At 36.2% G+C, this 21,415-nt stretch overlaps 6 protein-coding genes across 6 annotated transcripts; 2 read left to right on the top strand and 4 right to left on the bottom strand.

Annotated features, from left to right (window-relative positions):
- Positions 1 to 5,590: 5,590 nt before the first annotated feature.
- On the bottom strand, positions 5,591 to 6,052 carry MONOS_1507 (uncharacterized protein; the record flags this gene model as incomplete). Its single annotated transcript, XM_067867922.1, has 1 exon — positions 5,591 to 6,052. The coding sequence occupies one exon, from the start codon at positions 6,050 to 6,052 to the stop codon at positions 5,591 to 5,593; it is 462 nt and encodes a 153-aa protein (XP_067728972.1).
- Positions 6,053 to 6,193: 141 nt separating this feature from the next.
- Positions 6,194 to 7,789, bottom strand: MONOS_1506 (uncharacterized protein; the record flags this gene model as incomplete). The annotated part of the gene is made up of 1 exon (XM_067867912.1): positions 6,194 to 7,789. The coding sequence occupies one exon, from the start codon at positions 7,787 to 7,789 to the stop codon at positions 6,194 to 6,196; it is 1,596 nt and encodes a 531-aa protein (XP_067728973.1).
- Positions 7,790 to 8,181: 392 nt separating this feature from the next.
- On the bottom strand, positions 8,182 to 8,700 carry MONOS_1505 (uncharacterized protein; the record flags this gene model as incomplete). The annotated part of the gene is made up of 1 exon (XM_067867901.1): positions 8,182 to 8,700. One exon carries the CDS (start codon positions 8,698 to 8,700, stop codon positions 8,182 to 8,184), a length of 519 nt encoding a protein of 172 aa, XP_067728974.1.
- Positions 8,701 to 10,604: 1,904 nt separating this feature from the next.
- Positions 10,605 to 16,406, bottom strand: MONOS_1504 (uncharacterized protein; the record flags this gene model as incomplete). Its single annotated transcript, XM_067867890.1, has 2 exons — positions 10,605 to 16,145; positions 16,229 to 16,406. The coding sequence occupies 2 exons, from the start codon at positions 16,404 to 16,406 to the stop codon at positions 10,831 to 10,833; spliced, it is 5,493 nt and encodes a 1,830-aa protein (XP_067728975.1). The 3' UTR covers positions 10,605 to 10,830.
- A 53-nt stretch (positions 16,407 to 16,459) lies between these two features.
- On the top strand, positions 16,460 to 17,951 carry MONOS_1503 (Rab11a). Its single transcript, XM_067867879.1, has 6 exons — positions 16,460 to 16,489; positions 16,544 to 16,575; positions 16,637 to 16,665; positions 16,722 to 16,889; positions 16,942 to 17,216; positions 17,313 to 17,951. Exons 2-6 carry the CDS (start codon positions 16,546 to 16,548, stop codon positions 17,453 to 17,455), a joined length of 645 nt encoding a protein of 214 aa, XP_067728976.1. The 5' UTR covers positions 16,460 to 16,489; positions 16,544 to 16,545; the 3' UTR covers positions 17,456 to 17,951.
- A 528-nt stretch (positions 17,952 to 18,479) lies between these two features.
- Positions 18,480 to 21,128, top strand: MONOS_1502 (Protein disulfide-isomerase; the record flags this gene model as incomplete). The annotated part of the gene is made up of 8 exons (XM_067867868.1): positions 18,480 to 18,490; positions 18,681 to 19,046; positions 19,104 to 19,222; positions 19,276 to 19,321; positions 19,708 to 19,756; positions 19,811 to 20,420; positions 20,519 to 20,679; positions 20,971 to 21,128. 7 exons carry the CDS (start codon positions 18,480 to 18,482, stop codon positions 20,596 to 20,598), a joined length of 1,281 nt encoding a protein of 426 aa, XP_067728977.1. The 3' UTR covers positions 20,599 to 20,679; positions 20,971 to 21,128.
- Between the last annotated feature and the right edge of the window lie 287 nt (positions 21,129 to 21,415).

Here is a 21,415-nt window from a genome sequence, read left to right on the forward strand (position 1 = left end):
GCAAGTCAATGATCAAAACATAAAATTATTACTATCCTCGATCTTTTTGAAAAACATGAAATATTGAAAAAAAAATACAGAATAAGGAAATTAAAACATTTCAAACATTTCTGGTTATTTTTTATTTATCACCGGCTTGTGTGAAGCTAAAAGCATGACAAAAAAGAAAAAGGTCTAGATAAAAAAAAAAGGTCAAGATAAAACTATAGCCCTAGATATATTGTCAGTGTTAATAATGGTGGTTTCTTTCAATAATTGTGGACAGTGGCATTATTAAAACAACTGTTGTTAGTTTCATTTCTTCATTCAACCCAACTACTTCTTAAATGAATGCAAATTTAAAAGACATACAGAAATGAAACAACTTTCTCCCAAGAATTAAAAACAAAACGTTTTTGATTTTCGGAGAAACTCAGAGAAATAAGATTCTCCGAGTTTCTCCAAAAAGAAAAAACAATTATTCAACAATTTCATTGTGTTGGACGAGTGATTCAAAAAATTGATATTTGTTCTTATTCATTAAAGGAATTATAAGGTAAATAGTCGAAATCCAACTAACAACAGTTGTTTTAATAATACCACTGTCCACAATTATTGAAAGAAACCACCATTATTAACACTGACAATATATCTAGGGCTATAGTTTTATCTTGACCTTTTTTTTTTATCTAGACCTTTTTCTTTTTTGTCATGCTTTTAGCTTCACACAAGCCGGTGATAAATAAAAAATAACCAGAAATGTTTGAAATGTTTTAATTTCCTTATTCTGTATTTTTTTTTCAATATTTCATGTTTTTCAAAAAGATCGAGGATAGTAATAATTTTATGTTTTGATCATTGACTTGCTGCTTTTCCAGCGAATATTTTTTATCGGAAGTTTTAAGCTTTCATATCATAATACAATGTTTCTTTTTTTGTATGATTTAGTTGTTTCAAACTTTCTCAACTTGTTTTTTTTACATTATTTCTCATTTCATACATTTTTTCAAAAAACACGATTTTAAGGACACATTTGAATTTGTTTTGAAATTTATTGAAATGATAGACAAACATAATAAAAATAAAACGATTCTTGTTGTTTAAACGATTATTCGTTTGTATATGGGGGAAAATACAGACTTTCAAGCTTTTTATGCACAAAGCATGAAAAAATTGTTTCACTCATAACTTTATTTCACTTTCTCAGATTTCAAAATAAATTTGATTTTGATATCCTTAAACGTTCATTCTTTAAATCAAAACATAAAGTTTTCCAACATTTCACGAATATCAATAAATGAACCCATTTTTATTTTTTGACATTCGTGAAATGTCACCACACTTGATGTTTTGATTTCAACAATGCCTGTTAACAGATATGAAAATCAAAATAAATTTGTAATCTGAGAAAGTAATACAAAGTTATGAGTGAAGCAATAATTTTGTGCTTTGTGCATAAAAAGCTTGAAAGTCTGTATTTTCCCCCATTTAAACATTTGGAGTACAGTCTAAACCGGATATAATCACATCGGTTTTTGCACAACTTTTTGTGACTATATCCGATTGTGATTATACACGATACTGCTAAACACAGAAAAAAATAAAAATTAATTAATTAATTAATTAATTTTGGGTCGATTTTTTCATTTTTGAAAATTCTTCATCAAAACGCATTTTTCACTTGCGAAATGAATTTTTTTCATTAATACACATTATTTTGACTTATTTGAGTACATTTTTGAAAATGCGAAAAATTGAGATTTTTGATCAAAAAATCGATTTCTCAATGAAAAAATCACCCATAATAATTTAAAATGTGATTATATATTTGCAGCCCTGTGATTATATGCGATGGAAAATGAATGAAAAATAGACCAAAAATGTCGGTGCAAGGAAAAATGTGACTATAAACGAATGTGATTATATTCGACGTGATTATATCCGGTTTAGACTGTATGTCTAAATTATTTTGAAAAGTTCCTTTTGTTCAATTTTCCAATAAAACAAAAATTTCACATTTTAATCATATTTCTGTTCCCACGAATAAAACTTCACTGAAATGGAAACAAAACCTTCACAATGTTATTATTTCAATTTCAGTGAAGTTTTGTATGTGGGAACAGAAATATGATGGAAATATTAAAATTATATTTTATTTGAAAATTTAACAATAAGAACTTTTCAAAAAATTAATACAAATATAATTTTAAGTTATCTTTTTCATACTCAGATTTTTGGATTATTATCCTGAATATCGAATTTTTATATTAATTACATATATCAATAAAATCATAAATTTTTGAATTCAAATTCAAAACTGGTTCAATTTTGTCTTATGCCACAGCAAATAACGCAAAGTCAAGAATATTTTCTATTATTGCATAACTTTTTAAAATAAAAATCATTCATGAGAAATGAAATATGAATAAAAAGAATGAATTCTTGGGTGACTTGAAATAGGAAATTCAACATTATAATATTTGTCAGTTTTTATGAACTCTTTCATCAACTTTATTCTATCTTGTCAAAAAAGAAATCCTTTTAAAGAAAGATTTTTAATATTCGATCCTGTGATTATTGAAGATTGCTATTGAAAGGAACAAAAATAAAAATAAAATAAAAAAAAAGTCTTTATCAAAGAACTACGATAAAGGATGAATATGAACGAAAGAGATTTAATTATGAGATATTTCGATTGTTAGAAAATTTTTAAAAAAATAAAACAAAAATGATTCATGAATCCCACAAAAAGGAAAAATTGGCATATAATGTGAGATGCGACAATCCTTGAATGAATGTCTGTTGGGAAGTTAAAGATGAAGATAACATTAAAAATAAAGAAGAGGCATATAGACTGATGCATTGAGTGGATGAATGAGATTGTGGAAGAAAATAATTGAAAGAAAACAGTTTGCGTTGTTTTGGAAAGAAATAAAGAGGAGAATGGACATTGGAGGGTGAAACTAAAGAGAAAAAAAGGAACACTGGAGGAAGTTGCGAAATGGATGTGATACAAAAAATAAAGTCATTTCAGAGAAGAAAAGTGGATGAAACTATTTGTTATGGAAGGAAAGAAGAAAGTTTAGAAATAAATGAAAGAGGGGAAAGGAATGAAGGAAGTGGATAAAATGATGAGAGTGAAAATTGAAATAGAACTTGATTCATTTGACTGCATCAAGTGGCATTAGATCGGTCAACATCCAATTAGATCGATCTAATACCATTAAGATACAGTCAAATTGGATGTGACTCAGTCACATCCGATCATTTCCATTCTGGGTGTCATGATCAAAATATTTTTGTAAAAAAATTATTATTAAAATCAATAAATTTCGTTATATTTAATATCATTTTGATTGATTTTAACAATTTTTAATTCTGAATGGTTTTTTATTTTGTATGTTTTTTAAAATTATTGATATTTCACCGAAAAACCTGGAAATTCTTATTGTTTTTGTTTGATAATGATTATTGGTGAATTATAAAAATGATATAAGTTAATTTCATTTCATTTTTCAATAATTTGAACAAGTTTCATTTGTTTTTTTCATTTCACTAATATTTTCAGAAAAAGAAAAAATTCAAAAAAGAAGCTTTCGAATCATATATTCTTTTTATTTTTTATTCGAAATGAAAAAATTTCAAAAATGATTGATTAATAAACACACAACAGTTAAGAAAACACAAAAAGTTTAATTTTTCATAAATGTTGAAAATTTACAAAAAAATGAATATGAAAATGTAAAAAATGTATTATATTAACAATTTTATTTCGATTATTGTTGGAAAAATTTGTTGCAGAGTCGCAATGATAAATAAATCAAGTTTTAAAATTGCTGAATTAAACAAAGAAAACAACAAAAAATCAAACGAATATCAAAAAAATGTATTTTAAACAATAACATATTGAAAATTCAACGTTTATGAACTTGTAATAATAAAAATATTAATAAAACAAAAAAATGTTCGATCACAATTCGTGATCATAAAAATCACAATTTCGCCCTTGTTGAGATTGAGAGAAATTCGATTAAAAATAGAGAAATTCGATAAACCAGACAAAAATCGATTTGACTGAGTCACATTTTCGCGACTCAGTCAAATCAATCAAGTTCTAATCGCTAGTGTGTAAAAAATCCGGGACGTGTCATAAACCCGGAACTCGATTATTTTTTATTTCATTTTTTTTTTCTGAAGAGTATTTTTAATGTCTTATTAACCAATTGACATGGAAATGCTTTTATTATTAATAAAAAAATTTCAAACATCGCATTGTTTCATAAAAATTAGAAAAATTTTGAAAAATAAAAAAAATAAATTTATTTCTATCTCATTCATTAAAAAATACAAAACATAACAAAATGATAAAATTAATTCCAACTTGATTGAAAATGAAACATGAAAAATAACATGTTTCAAAACAGAAAGAAAAAAAAACAATGATTTAAAACATAAAGCGTATAATTTTTGAAACAATAAACAATTTCTCACCAATCCCTTATAAAAAAAACAGTTGTAAATATTCAAACAACATAAATTGTGTACAGAATTTTACCTAAGGGCAAGAAAAGACTCAGGCTTTTCTTTAACTTTTGATCATTTTTGTTTGATGCAACAACAAGGCTTGGTTTAACTTCAGGAGTAGCAAAAAACACTTCTTTTAGATTGAAAATATATTCCGATTTGTGCTGATGCTCATCAAATAAATGTCTGTCTTTTTTTCAAACCAAGAAAAAGGCATTCCTTTGTTGAATGAGCAGCTCTCGCTGCTGGCAAATGAATGGGATGTGCAAAGAAAAGGTCATCATTCGAATTGATAAAAGAATATTGCCAAGTGCAGTACACTTAAAAATTTGGAGTTGACTTTGTGAGATATTCAGCTTCTACGTCTATTGCCTTTTAAATACAAACAAAAAGATACAAATCCAAAACTTTAAAAAAAAGTAAGAAAAATCCAACTATGTCTCTCACTAGTCTTGCACACGGAAAGGCACCAAGTTGTTTTTTATCTTTTATTTTTGAGAAGAATGTAGTTTTGTCTCGCTTATTCAGAATTTGGAATCTTCCTATTCTGCAAATGTCCCTTCCTTCCTTCTTTGCCTTTGCAGCACGATAGAAACTGCTTTTTGTAACTAATCCGTTCTTGAATAAATCTGGAGACCTTAGCTTCTTCGATTCCATTGCATCCAACAATTCAAGCAACTTCTCTTCCCTGTCGACTGCATTGATATCAATGTCATGGTTATCAAGCGTCATTGAATCATCCTCTCCTTCGACATCCTTTTGGCTTGAATCTTCTCCACAATCTTCCTTTTCTAAATATTCATCCATTTTTTCATCATCACAAAAACAAAGCAAAGGGGGAATATCAACAATGATTTGATTAAGGTTCTTTCATTCGTTTCCATAATAATAATTCAATAATTCTTTTTGAAAGAAAATTCCAATCGATAATTTTCATTTTTCAACTTGAAGAAGTGTTCAGGTTTTCTGCAAATTTCTTTGGAAAACTTTGACAAATAAATATGTTTAACACATTTCATTAAAACAACTTTTTGTTGGTGAATGAAACTGGGTTTGTAACAGAAGGATTTTTAGGGTTCAGAAGCTGCTAAGCCAGCTGGTTGATGGAAGAGCTGAGGGAAGGAAGCTGAGGAGGTGGAGGAGAAGGAGATAAAGAAGGAGATACAGAAGGTGCCAAAAGAGATAGAGAAGGAGTAGATTGGGTGGAGATGTCAGCAGAAGTGAGCGGAGGTGGAATTGGCACAGAAAAAGATGAGAGCTCAGCAACTGCTGCTGATGATAATGAAACAGCATCTGTTTTTTGTTGGATTGCACTCAATGAAGACACCGAATTCTGCTCCTTATGATGTGCTAGTGACGAAAGAGGCAAAGACGGTGAGTGTGTTCTCCTATCCACAGAGTCCACGCTGCCTGTCAATTGCTCTCTGAACATCGTCTGCTGCAGCTTCCCCATCTCCAATGCAGCTTCTGCTGAGCACATCCACCCAGGTGGAAGCAGAGGGCAGCGAGTTGTCGACACAAACAGCGTCTGTAGAGGTATCTTCAGCATCCGCTTCAGCTGCACCCCCAAGTCATTCAGCTGCACACGGGGGAGAATAACCGCTAGTGACAGTTGCTGCGAAACAGACCCGCTTTTGATTAAATCATCGGGCAGATCAGCACGCGTCTTCGTATCCAAATCATCTGCTGATTAATCGTCTTCATCATCATCACCATAATCACTGCTCTTTCCATCGTCTCTTTTGCCTCCTCTCATCCCTACTGCTGCTTCAGATGTGCTGCTGCTGCCACTGCCAGATGAAATAGCCAGTCTCTCTTTAGCTCCACCAACCACCACTAGCTGTGAAATTCGCTGGGAGATGAAGTCGGCTGCCTGCTGTGCGAGTCGACGGAAGGAAAGAGCAAGATTGACAGAAGGAGAGGTGAAAAGAGTGCAGAGAAGAGACAGAACAAGAGGAGAGAATGTGGAGAAGGGAGAGAAAGGAAGAGTGGAAGCAGTAGAAAGAGTGATTGATAACTGAACGGAAGAATCCTTAGACAAAGCAAGTGAATTTGTGGAACTCGAGAGAGGAGAAATAGAAGCAGAAGAAGAGGATGATCTCAAAGGAGATGTTGAAAAAATGGACAAGGACGAGCGTGTACTTGCAGGAACAGATAACCTTTTTTCATCCGACGATGCCATGTCTCCCAACAATGTGTCATCATCATTCTCATCATCATCACTGTTGAAAGCTGCCTTGGAGATTGGTGGAGAAGCAGAAGAGCATGCCTTCAGTGCTGATCCATATGCCTCATTCATCCCATCCACAGGCACACCTTCCAAAATCTCACTCAGCTCCGATACGAAGCTCGCCACAGCTGCTGCTGACATCCCTGCCGAAGCAACTCTTCCGTCTGTAGAAGTAGCACTTGCCATTCTGAACGCACATCTCCTTGCCATACTGAACACGTCGCCCCGTTGGTGCAAGGCTGTGATGTGCGCCTCCATCGACTGCCCACACCGCTCCAAAGATGCCTTAACAGCAACCTGTTGCCTGGGCGTGGCGAAGGAAGTGAGCTGCTCAACAACAAACGGGCGCCCAAAGTCTACAAGAGGAGGATGAAGATGAAGGTGATAAATGGAATGAGATGCGTTGAATGCAGAATTCTTAGCAAATGTGGAAGAGGAATAAGGTGAAAGCTGTGTGGTTGTTGGGAGTGGGCGGAGGGAGATACCAGAAGTGTAGTTTTTTTCACTCGAAGAAGAGGGAGGCTTTGTGGATGTACTCGGATGCATCACAAAAGTGGCTACTCTGACGAATGGGACAGACAATGTGGAGGAAGAGTGAAGAAGAGGTGGCGTATTGTCAGATGAGGTGTTTGTTAACTTCGCTGTGGAAGTTGAACGAGAAACGACACCTGAAAAAGAGGATGATGAGGATGAGGTGGTGGAGGAAGATGATGAAGGAGAAGTTAGCATTTCAGGAGCCAGCAATACAGAAGACGATGAAGCAGACTGTGGATAACCCAAAGCACTGCTTTTCCCCGCCAGCCTCTTCTGTGCCAAAAAAGTCATCGCCTTGTGGAATGCGAGTTGAGACAGGATCTGATTGACTGCATCGACCAGCAGATTGAACACATTCTGCGGGCAGCTGGTGATGAAACCTTCGTCCATTACCGTCGACATCAGAGACGATGGGGCCGCACTGTCTGCCTCGCTGATCTTCCGAATGCGGTTGCCGCTGAGCATCCAGCCATCACTGCTGAGCAGCTGAGAGGGCAGCTGGTTGCTGTTTGTGGAATTCATGCCGTGCTGCTTGGCTGTCTTGTCTGCTCTGCTCTCCTTCTGCTGCGATGCAAAGGAAAGAATTGGAGTGACCAGCAGCTCGATGTCCTTGGTGAGTGGAGAGAGGAGAGGGAAGAGGGCAGTCTGGTAGATTACGGGGGAGAAGAGGAGGACAGACCGATGCTGGGCAGTTGTGGCAGAGACAGCTGCATATGTACCTGTGTTTCAGAACTTGTGTGGTATCTCCAACAGCTCTCAAATCTGAAGTGAAGAAAAGGTTGGAGCACGAATTGGTTTATAAGCATGTGATGGTGATGTCTTGAATGATGATGAAGAAGAATAATTTGTTCTATCTGCACTGCAATGCCATCTTCTGCCGAAAGAGTGGCAAGTGTTGTAACCTTTTCAGATTGTTAATCGAACTGTTTTGTGCGTGCCTTGAACCCAGGACTTCGTGCCTCATCGACCTCGCTAAGTGTCCCCAGCACTGCCACTGTGACATCGATGCCTTCAATTCTGTCTAAAAGTGTTGGCGGGATTGGCTGCAGTCCACTTTCTGAATAAGAATCAGCTGATCTTCTGAGAGGAGAGGCAGCAGCACGGACAGAGAGAGACTTGTGGGCAGAGAGGGAGCTGATGAAGGCAGAGGGAGAGTTGGGTGAGTTTGACTGCTCAGAAGGTGTGAAGGAAGAGGGGCTGTCAGTATAGTTGGGGGGTGGGGTAAGTGAAGAAGAGGGACAGATGGAAGAAGAAGAGGAAGAGGTGGAAGAAGAGAATGAATGAGGAGAAAAAGGAATTGGAGATGGAGAAGGAGGCAAAGATTGGGGAGTGGGTATCTGGGAGGAGATTGTTTGTGGTGGAGAAGAGGGGGAAGGAGAGGATGGCAGGTTGGCGGGTGGTGAGGGAGAAGTTTGTGAGGGAGAGGGAGGCATGGGCAGAGAGGAAGAGGGGGCAGTGGTGGTGGTTGTTGTTGAGGGAATGTGGGTGGATGGTGCAAGTGGAGGAGCAGATGGAGGCAGCTGAGTGGTGTTGGGCAGTGTGGAGTGGACAACCGCAGAAAGTGATGATGTTGAGATGTGTCATGCACAATAACGTGTTAATTGATTAAGAGACTTGTTATCACACAGGCGAAATAATTGCATATTGGATTTTCAACTTCCCCGCGAGCGCATTTCAGTATAGACTTTTGATTGCTTAAAACTGGAAAGAATTCGTAACGTTATAATCAATAAAAACATTTATGTTTGCGAATATTTCATACACAATGAGAATTTTTAATTCCAATCTAAATAATGATATTAAAACAATTTAAACTTAACAAACTTATTAATTTTTATAAAAAAACTCATTTGTACATTCTTCTACAAGAATTGTGGTGAATAATTACATCTGTTGTTTTTGCGTTAGTTTGGATTCATCGATTTGTTGAATGAAAAATATGAAAAAGCAATTATCAAAGAATAAGAAGTTAGAAAATAAAATAAAGAAAGAATATAACTAACATTCAAATGAACTGTTGAGATTTGAGTTGTTTCACTCAAATTTGTTTTTATAAGCAAGAATACTTACAAAAAATATTTAATTTCAAAATGAAAATGGGATATGTTTTTTCTTGATCTTTTATAATAATTAAAAAGGGAATTATTCCCGGGTATTTGACACGCTAGCGATAGTAGGGGTGGAAACCCGAGCCAGGGAGGAAACCCGAGCCAGTGATCTTTTTTCGAATATTTTTCATTTTTTTCATCGATGAACAATTTTAAAAAAACGAAATAATTTCACATTATAATACATGTGAATATGCTGGTATGCATGCAGTTTTCGTGTTTCTTTGTTGAATGTATCTATGAAAAAAAATTATTTTTGATCATTAATTTTTTTGTGTGAAAATTTTTACTAATTTTGAAGAAGAAAAATTTTCACAATTTGGCATCATTTTTGTATATTACACACACATACAATTCATTTACGCGTGTTTTCAATTTTCTTCAGTGGCTGTGTGAAAAGTCGAAATAATTATACAGAGAAATTTTTATTTTTCATTCAGCCACTGAAGAAAATTGAAAACACGCGTAAATGAATTGTATGTGTGTGTAATATACAAAAATGATGCCAAATTGTGAAAATTTTTCTTCTTCAAAATTAGTAAAAATTTTCACACAAAAAAATAAATGATCAAAAATAATTTTTTTTCATAGATACATTCAACAAAGAAACACGAAAACTGCATGCATACCAGCATATTCACATGTATTATAATGTGAAATTATTTCGTTTTTTTAAAATTGTTCATCGATGAAAAAAATGAAAAATATTCGAAAAAAGATCACTGGCTCGGGTTTCCTCCCTGGCTCGGGTTTCCACCCCGACTAGAGTCGCGATGGTGTAGTTGGTTATCACAATCGCCTAACACGCAATAGGTCTCCGGTTCAATCCCGGATCGCGACATTTTTTCATCTTTCTAGCCTTTTTTTTATGATATATTTATTCTTTTATTGGAATGAAAAATGTCGTTTTTTTTCATAAAGTTCATTAAATGTCAAAATGCTGTTTAAATGCATTGGATGAGCATTTGTTCTTCATTTTGATGAGGTGCATTTCATAATCCACTTTTCATAATTTGACAGAGAGTTTTGTTGTGATTCATAGAACAAGTTATTTGCTTCTTTTCCAGTGCTCAAATATTCATGTTACAACAGCTGCGCTTCCCCATCCAAATCCCCACTGTCTTTTGTCTGCTTTGCACATTTCTCTGAGCATAGCTCATTTTCCTTCCCTCCTTTTTCTTTTCTCGCATGCCATAATTCCCCTCACTTCTTCTCAAAAAAATCTCATTTTTTCGTAAATAGTGATAATTATCTTGTTTTATGTGAAAATTATAATCATATAACATAAGCGTAAACAAGTGAAATGAGTGAAATGAAATTGAAAGTTATGAAATGAATCAAAAAAATGTTTTATTTTTTGAACTGACAAAATAAAACATTATTTTTGTGTATTGGGTGAAAGTTTGAGGGTGTGTGGAGAGATGAAGTGGTGTGTGAAACAGTGAAATGATTGACTTAAACAGGAGGGAGTGAATCTTGCGTCTCGTCCATTTTGAATGAGTCTGCTTCATAGTTGTCATCATCAGCGAAATTTTCATCTTCGAATAATTCTTCATACTCATTTTCATTGTTTCCTGTCTCTTCCACTCCTTCCTCGCTACGCGCTAAGTCACTCCCTGTCGTCCCATCAAATGCATTTGCATCTTCATCGTTGGATTCTGCCACGCCAATTTCTTCTGCTTCTTCTTCTTCTCCTCTTCCTCCTCTTCCTCCTCTTCCTCCTCTTCCGTCTCCTTCATCAACATCCTCCTTTCCACTTCTGTGTGTTTGAAATGGATTGTCATCGTTGAGCGATTCGTTATCATCAGCTTCTTCCTTCTTTCCCTCGCTTTCATCGTCTTCTCTTTCTGCAAAATTTGCATCTTCGACGTTTTCTTCGTTCTTCTTGTTTTCTGCTTCTCCTTCCTCTGCCTCAATCATTCCTTCTTCACTTCCTTCTCCTTCTCCCTCTCCTTCTTCCACTTCTCCCTCTTGTTGCGTATCCTCATGTGTTTGATCAACAGATGCATCTAACTCTTCAAAGTGGTCTTGTTCCATTTCATTGCCAATATAACCATCTGCTTCTTCTTTTGCTTCTTCTTCTTCTTCTTCTTTGTTTCCTCCCTTTTCTTCTTCTTCCTCTCCATCAGTCGTGCCAAATACTCCAGAATAACCAAGTTCATCATCTTCTTCTTTCTCTTCTTCTTCCTTCTCTTTTTCTTCCTCTCCGCTTTCTTTCCCTTCTTCATTCCCCATTTCATTTTCCTCTTCACGTTCATTTAGATCATTCAATGATTCAACCGTCTCTCCTTCTCCTTCTTGTTCATCATTCTTCTCGCGATCCGAAGAAAAAGGCTCATCGTATTTGATTTCATCACTTTCATCTATTTCCTCCTCCTCCTCCTCTCCTCCCTTTCCTTCTCCTTCTCCTTCTCCTTCTCCTTCTCCTCCTTTCCCTTCTCCTTCTTCCACTCCAATTTCTTCATTTTCGTGTTCCAATCCAGCTTCATCTGTTTGCTCATTATCCACTTCTTGATCTTCCTCTTCCACCTTCTCTTCCTCTCCCTCTTCTTCAACTCCTCCCCCTTCCCCTTCCTCTTCCTCTTTCTCATTCTCTAGTAAGTTTTCATCGGCTTCTTCTTCAAGTTCTTCTTCATTTTCTCCTTCTCCTTCTCCTTTTCCTTCTTGTTCACCTCCGTTCTCTTGATCCAATTCTTGTTCAGCTGATGGCTCATTATCCCCTTCAATTCCTTGTTCATTTTCCTGTTCTTGTTCTTGCTCATCTGCCTGAGTATAACCAAAACTTTGTTCCATTTCTCCAGCTTCTGCTTCTTCTCCTTCTGCTTTTTCTTCTTCATTGCCCATATTTTCTTCTCCTTCTCCTTCTCCTTCTCCTTCTCCTTCTCCTTCTCCTTCTCCTTCTCCTTCTCCTTCTCCTTCTCCTTCTCCTTCTCCTTCTCCTTCTCCTTCTCCTTCTCCTTCTCCTTCTCCTTCTCCTTCTCCTTCTCCTTCTCCTTCTCCTTCTCCTTCTCCTTCTCCTTCTCCTTCTCCTTCTTCTCCGTTCTCTTCATAAGCGTCATCTCTTCCTTCTGCTTCTTCCATTCCACTTTCTTCTCCTTCTGCAAGTGCTTTGTGATCTCCTTCATCAGCAACATCTTCAGACACTAATTCATTTGCATTATCTTCTTCTCTATCTTCTTCTCTTTCTCCTTCTCCTCCTTCCCCTTCCCCTTCTTCCTCTCCTTCTGGAATTGCTGCTTCTTCCCCAGTTTGAACTCCATTTTGTTCTTCCATCTCTTCCTTGTTCTTCAATGCACCTTCATCACCTTCATTCATTTCTCCATTCTCTTCATTATTCTGTTCTTCTCCTCCTTCTCTTTCTCCTCCTTCTCCTCCTTCTCCTCCTTCTCTTTCTCCTTCTCCCTCTTCTCCCTCTCCTGTCAATTCCTCATTCATGTCAAATTGCTCCATCCGAATTATTCCTCTTTCCTCCGCTGCTTGCAAAATGCTGTCTTTTATCTGCTCTTCGTCTCTCTCCTTCATCAATCCAGAACATATCGGACACTCCTTCTGCATCTTCTCATCATACTGCCTGTCTCTTTTTGTGTCCTCATCCTCATCCTCTTCCTCTTCCTCTTCCCCTTCTTTTTCTCCTTTTCCTCCTTCTCCTTCCCTTCCCTCTCCTTCTTTCCCCTCTTTCTTCTTCTCTTTCTCTCTTCTCTTTCTCTCTGCCTCTTTCCTCTTTATTCTTGTCACATGCTTTTTGTGTTCCATCCACTCAGATTGTGTCAAACAGAAGCGAAGCGGCGCAAACAGCTCAAAAGACACTTTTATGAGATAGTCCAAATGGCGAGGAATGAACGAAGAGAAAGGCTGAATTGCAATTGAAGAGGAAGAAGAAGCAGAGGAAGAAGAAGAAGAAGATGATGATGATGAAGATTTCATTGACCCTTCTATTTCTGTTTGTTTGCCATCACCTTCTCCACCATTCATTGCCTCTATCTGCTGCAGCCTCAACTTCTGCTGTTGTATCTGATAATTTGGGTCTTTCTCCACTCCTCTCAAAATAACCTGCTGCGTCCAGCGCTGAAAATGACAGCGAGATGAAATTTCTTTCTGTGTCACAAATGAATCACTTCGAATCATCTTGTTTGTCCTTCCTTTGCTGCCTCTTTTTCGGGTATGTGTTGATATTCCATTCCTTTTATCTTCACTTCTATAGCCCTCCTCGTCCTCTTCTCCTTCCTCTTCTTCTTCTCCGTCATCCTCCTCTTCTCCCTCCTCCTTCACTTCCCTCATCCTCTTCATCTCCTTCATCTCCATCTCTTCTCCTTCTCCTTCTTCTCCATTCAGATCATTTACCAGATTTGCCAGCGACAAAGTCCCGTCAGCCACCACAACTGCATTCATCACCGTTGGCTGCTGCACAAACAGCTGCAGATGGACTGAATGGAATGACAGGAGATGAAGCAAAAGAGGAGTCACCTGCTCTCGAAAGCGGATCACATAGTTCAAACCAGAGGTTAATTGAGAGGGCTGTTGTTGTTGTTGGAAAGAAAGAGAAGAAAGAGAAGAAGAAGAAGAATTGAGATTTGAGACAGGAACAGAAAAGTTGTCTGAAGTGCAGCTTAAGAAAGGCGTGGGCGTGGTGTCGAACGTCTGGAGATGATAAAATGTCACCAGAAGGAAGAAGTTTAGCTCTGATATGCGACTCAGCGAGGCAGCCAGTGAAATAGGAGAAGCAGAAAAAGAAGAAAGAGAAGAAGAAGAAGATGATGATGAATTGATCTCATTCACTCCATCCCCATCCTTCAACTCTCTCCCGCTTCTCCCTCTCCCTCTCCCTCCACCTCTCTCCTTCCCTCCCCCACTCCTCTTCTTCACCGTCCTGAATGCATCTTCCACCGCCACAGGATCCACCACCACCGGGTCCACATACAAGTCTATCGCATGCAGAGTGAGCAACACCATCGTCTCGTCTGGCAGAAGAGGATTCTCTGCACACAAACCAGGCGCAAACAGGCGGTGCTCGTAGAGCCTGCCCACAATCCGCTCTTCTTCTTCTTCAACCGCCAGCAGCCGCGCCTCGATGCTCCCCTTTCGCACACGGTGGAATTCAGTCAAGTCGTTCACACGGCGCTGGAGAAGGGAAATGGCTGTGTCTTTGGCAGAGACCGTTTGGCTGAGGATGTGAATTTGAGATTCGAGTGAAGGGACTCTATGGAAGGCGGTGAGGAGAAGGTTGTAGTGCTGAAGAGGTGTCTTCTGACGAGTTATTGTTGCTGAAGATGGAGATGGAGAAGAAGAAGAAGAAGATGATGATGATGAGGTTGATGATTCAATGCCTTGTGTTCTTTCTCTTTCTCTTTCTTTTTGAACTTCTTCATCACTTTTCTCCTCTTCCCTTTTTTCTTTTCCTTCTTCTTCCATCTCCATCTGCCGCCGCACATGTTGATACAAACTAGCTGCCTCTTTTCTTTCCTCTTCGCTCAATCCAAGCATCCCCTTCTCCATCCTCTCCAATTTCATCAGCTGTTCTTCTATCTCTTTCTTCCTCTCTTCTTCTCTCTTCTTCTCTTCCTCTATCTTCAGCTGCTCCCTCCGCACATTCTCCTCTGCCTCTTTCCTCTTCGCTGCCTCGCTCCCTTCGTTCTCCACCATCTCCCTCATCTTGCTCACTGCCATGTCCCTCTCAAACCGCTCCTTCGCTATCTGCACCGTCAGCCCCGTGTTCTTCTGCTTCTCTTCCTCCAAAAGCTGGTCAAGCATCCGATTCTGCTGAAACAAGCTTTCCTTTTCTGCCTCCACTTGCTTCGACACAACCTGCATACGCACAAAGTCCACAAACTCCGGTTTCGCCTTCTTCAGCTCTGCTTCTTTCTCTCTCAAGCTGCTCTGTGCTGCTGTCAGTCTTTCGCGAAGGACATCTCTTTCACTTGTTGTATGCAGAAGCTCTTCCTTCGTTGCAGCATTTTCTTCACTCAACTCTTTCAGCTCCTCTTTCAGCTGGGTCAATTTTGAAGAATAGCTCTGCAGTTGGGCATACAACTCTGCGATGTTCTCATTCAAAAGCTCCTTTTCTGCTTTTTCTTTTTCAATCTCTTTTTCTATCTCTTGCATCTTCTGCTGATCTTCTTCTCTTTCTTTTGAAAAAATTGCTTCCTGCTCTTTCTTCTCCATCTCTTCTCTCCTCTTCTGCTGCAGCTCAGCAAGCGTGGAAGATGCTGCTGCTTCGCGTGACAGCAAGAGCGGCTGCTGTGAGCGCGCATAGATTGGGCGAGTTTCGCTTTGAAGAGGATTAACTTCAACCAACTGGAAGTCATTCATCTTCGTTTTGTCTGCATCTTCGGCTTCGTCCCATGCATTTCGTGGGCTCCTGGATGTATAAAAATTACTATCGTCGTTCTCTTGCGATTTGTCTTCAGTTATTGGAGGAAGAATAGAGCGAGAAGAATTTGACGAGTGAAATGTCGCCGAGCTTGATCTTGTTTTGCGAGATGTATCATGTGGAGAAGCACTCTTTTTTTTCTTTGCTCTGGAAGGTGATACATATGATGTGTTTGCGCGTCCTCTATTGTTGGATAAATGCTGAATGTACGGCTTGGTCCTTTGCGCCTGATCTAAATATGGATGAGATTTTCGATGAACTATTTCTTTTCCTCGATCAATTTTAACGTAGCTACGCACATCCCTCTCTTCCTGAACATTTTGTTTGGGTTTTCCCGAGGAAACAACATTTTCAATATCCTTATACAAATTTATTTTTTTGGATGAAGATGCATCCAAATCTTCTGAAAAATAAAGTAACTTTCTAAATTAAATAGATGGAGATATTTATTATATTATTGCAGACGTTTTTCAAGTTCCAACAAACGAGCAGCATCTTCTTTAAGTTTTGCAACAATTGCTTTTTCTCGGCGAAGTTGAAAATTTTTCTCTTGAACAGTTTCTTTCAGTTGATGATTTTCTTGTTCCAATTGTTCAAGCCGATCAAGCATAACCTTTTCGTCATAAGCAGACCATGAGGCTATACTTTGGCCTTTGCGATTCATTTTGAATAATCGTTTTAAAGTTATACCTATCGATCAAAATGATCAAAATCCCTATATCATTTCAAGAAAACTTGCATACACAGGTTTGTCAATTTCTCTGTTTTGTTTTGAAACATTTAGAGTCAATTTTCGAATAGAAATGGCAGATGATTATGATTATCTCTTCAAGGTTCGATTGTTTTTTGCTTTCTTTATTTTGATTCATATGTTGCTATCGATCCATTTTTCAGATTGTTCTGATCGGAGATTCTGGCGTCGGGTATATTTTTTTCGTGAGAAGTTATTCATTTTTACTCATTATCTTTATTTATTTAGGAAATCTAACCTTCTTTCGAGATATACAAGAAATGAATTTAACCTCGAATCAAAATCGACAATTGGGGTAGAATTTGCAACAAGAAGCATTCAAATCGAAGGCAAAACTATTAAAGCACAAATTTGGGATACTGCAGGACAGGATCGTTACCGTGCAATTACTAGCGCGTTTGTGACATTTTCATTATTTCTTGATAATTTAATGTTATTTTTCCCAAAGTTACTATCGTGGAGCTGTTGGCGCATTGCTGGTTTATGACATATCAAAGCATAGCACATATGAAAATGTTGAAAGATGGCTTAAAGAATTACGCGATCATGCTGATCCAAACATTGTGATTATGCTTGTCGGAAACAAATCTGATCTTCGTCATCTTAGAAATGTTCCTACCGATGAGGCCAAATCATTTGCAATGAGAAACTCTCTATCTTTTATCGAAACATCTGCATTGCATTCAACAAATGTTGAAACTGCTTTCACTACAATTCTCCAAGGTTGCTAAGCCTTGTTTTTTTGGATATTTTTATATTGATAATTTTTTTTTCAAAACAATTTCATTTTTATGTTATTATGAAATTTGAATGATTCAGAAATATACAAAAACGTTGTGAGAGCAATGGGCGGAGAAAACGGAGAAGGAGAAGCTCCACCAGAAGAAGGAGGCGTTGAGGTTGTTGATGTGAAGAAGAAGACGATTGAAGACGAAAAGGAAGACCACAAATGCCCGTGCTAATTGACAGGAGATTGCAAAGGGAGAAAGGCGAAGAGAAGATGTTTGCTGGGAAGAGATAAGGAAGTTTAAGAAATTGCACTAATTTTCATTTTTTAGCATTCTCTTAAAGGAAATGCGAATAATGATGATTATGTGTGATTTTTTAGTCTTTTTTTATTAACTTTGTAGAATAGTCACTGCAAAAATGAAAGGAAAGGTGTGAAGGCAGTCTGCCTGTTAAGAGAAAAATGGAGCAAAGAAAAATGTTTGCAATGTTTATTCTTCCACTGCACCATTTTCTTTATCCCAACACAAAAATGTTGGGACAGACTCTTTGAGTATTTCTGAGCGCATCGTCACCAGTTCATTTTGTTCTAAGTGCATTTGTACTTTTTTATTCCTTCGTATTTTCTGGCTTGTTCTTTTTTTATCGACTTTGTTTTCATTCGAAACGAGCAGATTTGCATATCATTTGATAATACTGAAATATTGATTTATGACATGTCTATGAAAAACATTTTGTTATGAATATATTTGCAAAAAATGGTGATTGTCTAACAGATTTCAAGTTCAGTTGCATGATAAAGCATCGTTTCTTCAATAGAAAAACTTCTTATCAAAAATTATTAGGCGTTTTATACGTGAAAATCTGAAAGATTACTAATTCTGATAATTTTTTCTATGAGTTATTGAAGTCGAGTCAAAGGAAGTTTCTTCTTTTTGTTCTCAAATTTTCAAATTTGCCAAGATATGCATTTCTTTTATACGGAAAAAAAACAATAATTCAGTTTATCCCAGCTTATTCAAATGATAAATTATAATGCTTTTGTTATTCAGATCAGTCTTTAATCGATGGAATTTTTTTAAAATTTTTGGCTTGCCGAAACCTTCTCAAAAAATTCTCCTTCATTATTGAAAAAAGGAATTATATATCGAAAGCAGTTTCAAGCTGCAAAAACTGTCTGGCGCATTCATCGGGCATTTAAATAAAGAATCCAGTATTATAAATGAAAATTAGCAATAATCTTTATGAGATTTTTTTTAGATGCAGTTTCTGTTTGGAAAATTTAAAAAGTTTAAAATCATGAAACATACAATATTATCATGTGAATTGAAAGCTGAAAACAAGATAATTTCATAAATTATTTTATAATCACATTGTTGAAAATGAATTGACTGTTAAGAATTTTTCGATATACCCATATATTTTTTCTTTTTTTCACTTAATGATTTCTTTGCCTCAAAGGGCTATCATTTTAGTGTTAACTTTTATCACATCGTTTTCCATTTTCACTTACATTGGCTCAAATGCTCTATTTTATTCCAAAAAAGAAAGCTCGGGACAAACAACAACTATTGAAAGTAGTGATGTTTTACAAACTGATTCAGTTGTAGGTCATCAGAACATACCACAAGATGAAAAAGAATTGGATAAAAGAGATGAAATTGTTCCTGAACATATTGAGAAGCATGTTACAGAAGAAGATAAACAACCAACAACCGAAATTACAGAAAATATAGTTGAAGAAAAGCCTCATTCCTACGTTATCGAATTAAATGGTGAGGAGCTAGATCGCATTGACCATTCAGATGAATTGTGGATGGTGTATTTGTATGTCTTTCCTTTTTTTGCTTAAAAGAAATAATTTGCATTTGTCGAATTTTGAAGCAACAATCCATTATGCGGCTTTTGTCAAGCCAATAGACCAAAGTACGAAGCATTTGCTCGTTATATGGAAGGAAAGAATATAATTCATGTTGGCGCACTCGCATGCTCTGAGAATAGAGGTTTATTTGCTTCATTTTTTTAAAACATTAATTTTAATAAAATTATATTTAAGGAGTATGTAAAAAATATGGAATTCGTTCTGTGCCTACAATATTATTGTATGTTTTCTCAATTTTCCTTGTGATTGCAATAAAGGTTTTGAATATTTTTATTAGTTTACACAACAACAGACGTAAAGAATATACAGGCGTACATCACACGCAATTTTATTTAGGATTTCTTGGAAAACTGCTTGAAGAATGGAATATCAAATCCGAATCATTTAACAAACTATTTTCTGATGTTGATTTCAACGATCCCAGTTCATTTTTCAAACATTTCTTATTTTAAAAATCATTTCATTGTATTATATGTTTTTATAGAACTTATTGTGTTATTGAAATTTTTTAATTTTTTTGTATTACTTCGATCAAAAGTTCGAAAGATTGATCATGGTTACAGAATGACTACAGTTATTAATAACTCACATTTTTCAATAAAAAAGTATTTTAATGATTCGATTATTATTTGCTATTCCCCTTGCTTTTTGTCAGGTATTCAATTTTTTTTCAAAATTAAAATTTCTTTCTTCAAACATTTGAAAATAGTTTGGCGGTTTAGATAGTTTGGGTGGATTTGCACCAGGAGGATTAGGCAGTATGCCTGGCTTTGGTGGAGCTAATTCTGCTCCTTTTGGTGGGAGCAGCCCATTTGGAAGTTCTGGTCTTGGAGATTTCGGAGGAATAGGAACAAATCCTTTGAGTGGTTCAAACTTTGGACCCCAAAGTATTGGTTCAAATCCTTTTGAGCCAGTTAGTTTTGGGCAATCTCCTTTTGGAGAAAGCGGAACAAAGAGTCCTTTTGGAGATAATTTGCTGAAAGCAACACCTTTTGGAGATTCATCAATGATGAAAGATCCATTTGGAAATGGGCCATTTGGACAAAAAACGAATCCATTTGAATGTCAAAGCAGTCCTTTTCAGTCGTTTCCAAGTCCATTTTCAAAAAAGAAAGAAAAGGAATGCCCGAAAGAACAGAAAGAGGAACCAGCAAAACCACAGCCTCAACCAAAAGACTCAAAGCCATGTGAACCAGAACCTCCAAAACCTTGCCCTCCTCCATCTTCCGAAGCTGAGCCTCCTAAATGCAAACCATCTTCTCCTGCACCTGCCTCAAGAGAGCCTTGCTTCGAGTCGCGAAAGGCTTCACTAAATAGAGGTTAATTTTTATTTAATTGAAATAATATTTAGTGGATTTTTAAATGCTTATGCGCAATTCTTTTTGACTTAAAAATGCTATCAAATAATACTATATAGATTGCCCAGTCCACAAGAGACGCTATGCATTTGTCCCAAGCGAATGCAGAGAAGACACATCTCCAAGATATCGCGGATAAACAACTACAAATTTCTATCGTTTGTTTTAAATATTGTTTATGCATGAAAAATGAAGAATGGATCAATCAATAATAATACTTGTATGATTAAGAAAAATTTTTATAAGCCTTATTGGTTTTTTATTTCTAAAGAAATTGAAATTTTTGTATAACTTTTTCAAAGGAAATGGTGTTTAATTATTTTTGAGAGGGAAAAGATGAAAGGAAGTAAAACCGGATGCAAGCATTTGAGGTAAACAAGATTACTGTTTTCAGTCTCTTGATTTATCCTCATTACTTTTTTGTATTTTGTGTCTGAAGGTTCTTCCAAGATTTTTTTTTTTTGACTTTTCTTTTTATAAAAGGAATAATTTTGAAATTTTCTTTTTAAAGAAATTCCTTTTCAATAAATGTTTTCCACAGACCTTATTTACGATAACTTTCATCGGTAAGAATATACTGTCAACTCCTTCTTCAATCACTAGACTTTTCACCTCATTCATATCTTTTTTTAACTTTCTAAACTTCATGAAAATATATATACAATTGAAGTGTTTTTCGTTGCTAATTAATTTCGATCGTTCGTTTAGAATAATCCAATGAATGTACTTGCGCAATATTAATATTTACAAAGCAAATTAAAGGTGGAAAATTTGAAAACACGATTAAGATGGAAATTTATAAAAAAACATTTTCAAGGATTTTCTTTTTTGAAATTTCGACAATAACTTTTTCTTTTTTCTCATTATTCTTTCTAATCATTTAACTAATTATTATTTTCCACTTTTCTTTGTCATTGATTCTGTGAAAATCATATTATTTAAAGAGGAAACAATAA

This window comes from Monocercomonoides exilis (assembly GCF_001643675.1).
Source record: "Monocercomonoides exilis strain PA203 chromosome Unknown scaffold18-1597598, whole genome shotgun sequence".
NCBI classification, from domain to species: domain Eukaryota; phylum Preaxostyla; order Oxymonadida; family Polymastigidae; genus Monocercomonoides; species Monocercomonoides exilis.